General features: G+C 39.0%; 1 protein-coding gene across 2 annotated transcripts; it reads right to left on the reverse strand.

The window, feature by feature from the left end:
- Positions 1-140: 140 nt before the first annotated feature.
- LOC146579394 (programmed cell death 1 ligand 1-like) lies at positions 141-2,493 on the reverse strand. Of its 2 annotated transcripts, none has more exons than XM_085269369.1 (4): positions 2,326-2,493; positions 1,128-1,183; positions 667-1,020; positions 141-423 (listed from the first exon to the last, which is right to left on the reverse strand). In XM_085269369.1, coding segments are annotated over exons 1-4 (444 nt in total). In that variant the 5' UTR covers positions 2,328-2,493; the 3' UTR covers positions 141-391. The 2 variants fall into 2 exon arrangements, with proteins under 2 accessions (XP_085125495.1, XP_085125494.1); XM_085269368.1 differs by having other exon boundaries at positions 667-1,023.
- Positions 2,494-8,472: the final 5,979 nt, after the last annotated feature.

Here is an 8,472-nt window from a genome sequence, read left to right on the forward strand (position 1 = left end):
ATCACTTTATTAGTGTTAAATAGCTGATGTTTTGTTTTTGTTGATTTTTACACAACACAGAAAGCCTTGATCAAGCCAGTATTGTTTCTTCACAGAGCCAGCACACCATAACAAAAAATACTTTTGTCAAATCCTATAATTAACTTCTTTAATGATCATTTTGCAGGTTGTAAAAAAACAGAAAATACATTTTAAACAAGAAATTGGAATTAAATTATTTGGTGTTGATGAGATGTAAAATCATCAAAGAAACTTAGATTTATTACTTGTAATCTGAGAAACTCATCTCTACAGCTATAAATAAGTCTTGTGTCTGCACTTTCTTTCTGAATTATGGCAAACACCACATCAGAGGTGGTGCTGTCAGTGCCATTCCCAACTGTGTTGGGTGTTAAAGTCGATCTCTGAGTTGATCAGCAGCTGCTGTAAAAGACAAAAAAAGAAAGAAAAAAAGAAGAAGAAAGAAACAGTTAACATATGTTCATGTCCAGCATGAGCACATTTTGATGTTTGTCTTACATGCATGAAATGTGTTTTAATTATGAAAGCTGATCTTGACTAATAATAAAATTCTCAACAATTAAACTCCATCAAGTGCAGATTAAAAGTCCAGCCAGCGAAAGAGTGAAATTTGAAAAATCTATTAATTCTACTGAATAAACTTACCAGTGATTTTGAGATCACATTTTGCTGAACCTGAGGAGTAGTTAGTAAACACTGCACAAACATAAAGACCTGAGTCATCACTCCTGAGTCTGGACAGCTGAAGTCTGATTCGTCCTTCTCTGAGGGCGTCTTTGTCACTCTGGACTCGTCCTGAAAACTTTTCATCCCGAGACTCTGACACCTCAAAATAATGAACAAAATTGTACAAGACTACTATTTTTTCTTCAATTTTCTGATAACAGAGGACACTAATCAAAGACATGTCATCTATGATGGTGAACGTCCACTCCAGTGTGATGTTGTGGTTCTCCTCTGCCTGATAGCAGGTCTGTGTCACATTGACTACAAATGATCCTGCTGAGGAGACAGAGAGGGAAAGAGAGGAGCAGACACACTGAGAACTAGAACAAATCTGTTGTTGAGCTTTATTTGGAGTTCATAAAGTGAAGCTGTAAACTAACCAGAGACACATGAGGTGAGGATGATGAGCAGCAGGATCCTGCAGATCATCTTCTCCCTGTGAGAGGAGACAGAGGCGAAGAGTCATCAACACATGAGGTCAAAGGTCAGTCAGTACAGCTAGAAGAAGAAAAATCTACAGTCTGACTTCATTCACTCGTCACAACATCTGATTCTGTTCATGATGCTGATTATTACACTGACTGACCAAAACTACATGAACTACAAACACAGCATTGGAAGCAACCAGAAGAAAAATTTGCTCTCAAAATATTTGACATATTTTTTTTTATATTCAGAGTTGCAAAAATATATATCTGACACAAGGTTTTCTATATGTTTCAACATATAGAAAACAGCAACACTGTGAAATCTGTTTTCTGTGATGGTGTTTAAAGGAGTGTTTACCATCAAAATGCTATTTTTGGCCTGTATTTATATAGCCCTTTACTAGTCCCTAAGGACCCCAAAGCGCTTTACACATTCAGCCTTCCACTCATTCACACACTGGTGATGGCAAGCTACATTGTAGCCACAGCTACCCTGACAGAGGCGAGGCTGCCGGACACTGGCGCCACCAGGCCCTCTGACCACCACCAGTAGGCAGTAGGTGAAGTGTCTTGCCCAAGGACACAACAACCTAGACTGTCCGAGCCGGGACTAGAACCAGCAACCTTCTGGTTAAAAGACAAACTGCCACGATTGCCCTTTTTATGAAAATAAGTTCGAAATCAACTTGCACCATAGTTCTCTCTAGATTTTTTGAGCTTCATTTCAAGGATTTTTTTTTGTACCTGTTACTTAAACTGAGAATTTTTTTAACTGTTTAAATACTTTGCTACAGACACACAGAATGAGCTACAGTCCTCTAAAAGCATTATGTTAATGACACAACCTCTTTAACTCTTTAAAGCATTAATCATAAAATAATTGGCAGAAAATTAGAGTGAAAAATGTAGTGTTTATTGAACCTGACAGATAAAAAAATAAATATGAATTTGCATCACAAGTGTTTTGGTGGGAAAAACAAAAATCACATTGATGATATAGAAATCTCAAAAACTTACAAATTCTCATATATCTAATAATTTACGACTACTTAATCCTACTACTACTTGTACTAATAATAGTCTATGCACATTCTTGCTTTTTCATCACTAACAGTAGTAATAGAAGCAGAAAAACATTATAAAAACATACATGGGTTGCTTCTTCCTTTCTCAGATTGTAACAAACACCGTTGTCTTTGGTTGTCACTGCCTCCAAAAAATGCGTAATTTAAACTGTTAACATGAACCTCGTTTAACAAAGCTCATCCAAGTCTGTGCAGAGTACAGGGTCCTCTTCCAGACTGCAGAGTAAGCAACAACTGAGTTTGTTAACCCCGAGATAAGAGAAAGTGAGCAACTGATGCAACAGGCTAAATTCAACAAATAATATTTGAGCTCACATATCCAGTCACATCATTAGACAGATAACAAGCTACAAGCTAATTTTCATTTAAAGGAGTCATCACCCAGTTCAGAATAAACTGACTTGTTTGTTGCAGCAGTGTGCCGGGACACTGACAAAAAATGATCAGACAAAAGCAGGTTCCGAGGAAATACTATTAAGTATTCACTGTTTCTGTGAAAAGTTAAGTTGTGATTTTTCAGATTAAAAAAACAAAAAACAAATAAATAAATAAATAAATAAATCCAGAATTTCAAGTTTGAAGTTGTTCATCTGTGGGAGTAGTACAATTATTATTATTATTATTATTATTATTATTATTATTATTATTATTATTATTATTATTATTATTATTATTAATTAATTAATTAATTAATTTATTTATTTATTTTTTACAGTTGTGACTCCTGATTTGTATTTTCGGTCTTTTGTGAAGTCATGAACTCCCTCAGTTCTCTATAGGGATTGAACGTTTATAACTTCAGCAGTTTTGCCTATGTTGCACTAACCAGGGAGCAGCAGTATTGGGTCCTGGATTCGTGGGAATTCTGTTTATCTCCCTTACACCAAATCATTCTGGTATCACCAAAAATGAGCTTAGAGGTACGGTGTGTAAAATCTCAGCACTGGCAGTAGAGTGCTGTTAGCCTCTTGTTTTAGGCAGCATTAGAGAAACCTTCTATGACGTGGATCCAACATAACTGCCCTTGGAAACTTAGCAAAGAAACCTTCGTGCTATGAGAGAATGTATTCAAACAATTTATCAGAGGGAAAGTGTGATTTTTTTCAGACACTGGAACCTAGCATTAGCTGGCATCATGTTAGCTTATAAGCAGCTCTTGTTATTAAAACTGTTTATTGTCAGCTGTTAAAAGAGGGGAGAGTCGCATGCGTAACTGTGACAATATATGGAAAAAAAAAAAGCTTGCTTATTTATGTTTTTATTTGTTACTGCATATGTGGTCAGTCTCTAGCTACATACATAAAACAAAATTAGGAGTAGGAGAATAGACGAATGTTGGCTTTATATTTTTGTACAATAAACAACTGTAAGACAGAAAATGTTTATTTGAAATACACAAACCTAGAGTGCAATAAAGCATGTGTACTCAAGTTCAGAGATGAGTGTTTGACATAAGTTGCTTTTTTTCTATGTTGTTGCACTTTATTTGATCACATTTGGATTTATAAATCTGTTTCTTATCTGCAAGTTCCATGATTACCTTTGTAGTAATCAATTCAGGAAGAAAGATTTTCCACGTCTTTTTCCTTTAACCTCTTTAGACTCCTCCTCCCAGTAGCAACATCCAGTCAGACTCTCTCTACTCAGGACCTGATAATATTCAGTTAATCTGTCTGGATGATCAGAATAAGACTGTAGTTCCATCCATTCACTTCTGCTTACCCCTTTAGGGTCCCCTGGGGGCGCTGGAGCCTATCCCAGCTGAGCAAGAGGCAGGTTACACCCTGGACAGGTTGCCAGTCTGTCGCAGGGCTAACACATAGACAGAGGAAACCAGTCACACTCACATTTACCCCATTCAGACCTATGGGCAATTTAGTGTTTCCAATTAACCTATCCCCACTAAGTGCATTTATTTGGACTGTGGGAGGAAGCTGTAGGGATTTAATGTGAATATTTTAAGAATCCAGCTCTGGTCTTTGGCTCTGGTGGTGACAGTAAAACATCCATCATGGGGCCGATCGTGGCTCAAGAGTTGGCAGTTCGTCTTGTAGACGAACTGCCAACTCTGCTTTTACCATATGAACCCTCGCGGACCCTGAGGTCCTCTGGTACTGGCCTTTTGATTGTCCCTAAAGTCAGGACACATACTCACGGAGAGGCAGCTTTTCAGTGGTATGGCCCTCGTCTGTGAAACAGCCTGCCGGAGGAGCTCAGGGCCGCAGAGAACGTACATGTTTTTAAGAACAGGCTCAAGACCCACCTTTTTAATTTAGCTTTTACTTAGCGTTTATTTATTTTATGCTTATTTATTCTATCCTGTTATTCTATTTATTAATTTAGGTTTTACCTAATATTTATTGATTTTATTCTTATTCATTTTTTAATCTTCTTACTCTATTTATATTTATATTTATATTGTATCCTGTTCTTATTTATTTTATCATTTTACCCTGTATATATCGTATTGTGTCATATCTCCAGTGTTTCCTCGGAGGGCGCTCTCTGCACCGGGGCTGTGATCGACCGTGGCTGCTGGGTCTCTGGGGGTCCTCTCAGCCTGGTTGGGGGGCTTTTTTGCCTCCCTCCTGCTGTGTGCCCAGCCCGGAGGCTGCGGTCTGTGGCCAGCTCCCGGTGCAGACGGCTCCCTGTGATAGTGTTTCCTCACTTGGCACATGCGTACCCAGCCCAATTTTACTCTTTAAGTGTGTGTGTGTGTGTGTGGGGGGCGGGGGGGAATGTGTGTATTCATATTGTTTATGTTAATGAGAGTGTGGGGAGTGAGTTGGAGGTGGGGTGGGCTGCTTTTAACCATGTAAAGAACTTTGTACTACATTTTTTTTTGTATGAAAAGTGCTTTATAAATAAAGATTGATTGATTGATTGTAATCGGAAGGTTGTTGGTTCAAGCCCCGCCTTGGACAGTCTCGGCCATTGTGTCCTTGGGAAAGACACTTCACCTATTGCCTACTGGTGTTGGCCAGAGGGGCCGATGGCGCGATATGGCAGCCTCGTTTCTGACAGTCTGCCCCAGGGCAGCTGTGGCTACAACTGTAGCTTGCCTGCACCAGTGGAGAAGGAACACAAATATTATCATTTCGTATTGAGCTGAAAAGGAACAGTTTGTCCCGGACTTCAGCTAGAATGGAAAAAGACACAACGCTGGAGTTATTCTGCGTTTTTATGCTGCACAGCTGTTTCTTCTTCTCTCATTCTCTCCCCCTCCCTTTCCTGTTGCTACTTCAATCACAAAACTGATCAATGATCAGCTGATCAGCATTTCTAACACAAGTCCCATCTCTCTTGCTTGTTTACCTTTTAGGCGACATGAATGAGTTGAAGGGAAGTTATAAGCTGTTTCTGAGAGACAAATAACACCAGGATCCTTTTCTAAGTCGCTGACAGCTGGTAACTGTGCAGGGGCGGGTCTAGCAAAGTTTCAAGTTTCAAAGTTCATAAGATCACATTAACATTTGTATCCCTGTATCAACAAACATGCCATATCGGCTGAGTTTATTTGCAGCATATCAAACATCTGCGAACAAATATAATTGTATAATGTTGTTCTATATAGTGTGCAACTGTTAATATAGAGCGTTATTAAATTTATTGCTAATGCAATCATACGGCATATTGACTGCTGTGGAAATTTTAGATGGCACTCCTCATCAGAAAGGTTGCCTACCCCTGGTCTAAACTATGAAATTACTTTTATGTCATAAATTGCACACGACAAAAAAACAAAAAAAAACAAAACATAATTTGAGCCAATAAATTCATTTCACAGGGGCAATTAACTCGCACAAACCACCAGAAACAAGCTGTTGGCCTCACAGCTTGACAAGCTCCAGTCATTGTTAATGGGAGACGTACACATGGACCAAGATAACTACATACAGGGAGTGCAGAATTATTAGGCAAATGAGTATTTTGTCCACATCATCCTCTTCATGCATGTTGTCTTACTCCAAGCTGTATAGGCTCGAAAGCCTACTACCAATTAAGCATATTAGGTGATGTGCATCTCTGTAATGAGAAGGGGTGTGGTCTAATGACATCAACACCCTATATCAGGTGTGCATAATTATTAGGCAACGTCCTTTCCTTTGGCAAAATGGGTCAAAAGAAGGACTTAACAGGCTCAGAAAAGTCAAAAATAGTGAGATATCTTGCAGAGGGATGCAGCAGTCTCAAAATTGCAAAGCTTCTGAAGCGTGATCATCGAACAATCAAGCGTTTCATTCAAAATAGTCAACAGGGTCGCAAGAAGCGTGTGGAAAAACCAAGGCACAAAATAACTGCCCATGAACTGAGAAAAGTCAAGCGTGCAGCTGCCAAGATGCCACTTGCCACCAGTTTGGCCATATTTCAGAGCTGCAACATCACTGGAGTGCCCAAAAGCACAAGGTGTGCAATACTCAGAGACATGGCCAAGGTAAGAAAGGCTGAAAGACGACCACCACTGAACAAGACGCACAAGCTGAAACATCAAGACTGGGCCAAGAAATATCTCAAGACTGATTTTTCTAATGTTTTATGGACTGATGTAATGAGAGTGAGTCTTGATGGGCCAGATGGATGGGCCCGTGGCTGGATTGGTAAAGGGCAGAGAGCTCCAGTCCGACTCAGACGCCAGCAAGGTGGAGGTGGAGTACTGGTTTGGGCTGGTATCATCAAAGATGAGCTTGTGGGGCCTTTTCGGGTTGAGGATGGAGTCAAGCTCAACTCCCAGTCCTACTGCCAGTTTCTGGAAGACACCTTCTTCAAGCAGTGGTACAGGAAGAAGTCTGCATCCTTCAAGAAAAACATGATTTTCATGCAGGACAATGCTCCATCACACGCGTCCAAGTACTCCACAGCGTGGCTGGCAAGAAAGGGTATAAAAGAAGAAAAACTAATGACATGGCCACCTTGTTCACCTGATCTGAACCCCATTGAGAACCTGTGGTCCATCATCAAATGTGAGATTTACAAGGAGGGAAAACAGTACACCTCTCTGAACAGTGTCTGGGAGGCTGTGGTTGCTGCTGCACGCAATGTTGATGGTGAACAGATCAAAACACTGACAGAATCCATGGATGGCAGGCTTTTGAGTGTCCTTGCAAAGAAAGGTGGCTATATTGGTCGCTGATTTGTTTTTGTTTTGTTTTTGAATGTCAGAAATGTATATTTGTGAATGTGGAGATGTTATATTGGTGTCACTGGTAGAAATAAATAATTGAAATGGGTATATATTTGTTTTTTGTTAAGTTGCCTAATAATTATGCACAGTAATAGTCACCTGCACACACAGATATCCCCCTAAAATAGCTAAAACTAAAAACAAACTAAAAACTACTTCCAAAAACATTCAGCTTTGATATTAATGAGTTTTTTGGGTTCATTGAGAACATGGTTGTTGTTCAATAATAAAATTATTCCTCAAAAATACAACTTGCCTAATAATTCTGCACTCCCTGTATGAAAGAAGAACAGCTTTCAGTGACAATAACCAACTGCAGCCACAAGACGGCAGTAATATAAATATATTAAACATTAAATGAAAGTGAGGAGCTTTATGACTGTGCTGTCTGAAATGAAAGGAGAGACATCGCTTTACTTTGGTACATTTAAATTTATCAGTATTGTTTAAATTTGACAGGGCAAGCTTGTCCTGATGGAATGCCGCTGTCAGAAACACAAAGAAAAACCTGTGTTAAATAAGGCAGAACACTCTGTTATGCTGCTTTCACACATTTGAGATTATCATCTTTGTAAGAAAAAAAATCATAATCATAATAAATCTTAAAAAACACATGAACCACACTTAAATCAATAAAATTAAACAATGAACCAGCAGAACAGGAGCACACTGAACTTTAACCTTGGTGAAATGTCAGATCAAACTTTCCCTGTTACAATTAACATAATAAGGTAATAAACTGAACAAACAATGCTGACATTTCTTTACTGTTCTGGGTCTAAAATATTGACTTAAATATGGATCATCTTTTCACTCAGGTGTCCAGCAATGACTCACAGTTTTCCCACATTTTACAAGTATGAACATTTAACCAGTATGAATTCTCATGTGATTCTTTAAGTGTATCCTCTGGACAAATCTTTTCCCACAGGTACCACAGGAATACGGCTTCTCACCTGTGTGAATTCTCGTGTGTGTTTTCAACGTTGATGGGTGAGCAAATTTTTTTCCACAGGTGCTACAGGAATAC

This window comes from Mchenga conophoros, linkage group LG3, assembly GCF_057382185.1.
Source record: "Mchenga conophoros isolate Kocher_MC1m ecotype Shallow Benthic linkage group LG3, M_conophoros_male_GT1.1, whole genome shotgun sequence".
In the NCBI taxonomy this organism is placed as follows: domain Eukaryota; kingdom Metazoa; phylum Chordata; class Actinopteri; order Cichliformes; family Cichlidae; genus Mchenga; species Mchenga conophoros.

What these genes read in the sequence shown, in the direction of transcription:
- LOC146579394 (XM_085269368.1), bottom strand. An exon ending in CCTCACCTCATGTGTCTCTG is followed by an intron (nt 1,024 to 1,127) that starts GTTAGTTTACAG and finishes CTGTCTCCTCAG; the next exon opens with CAGGATCATTTGTAGTCAAT. An exon ending in ATGTGATCTCAAAATCACTG is followed by an intron (nt 424 to 666) that starts GTAAGTTTATTC and finishes TGTCTTTTACAG; the next exon opens with CAGCTGCTGATCAACTCAGA.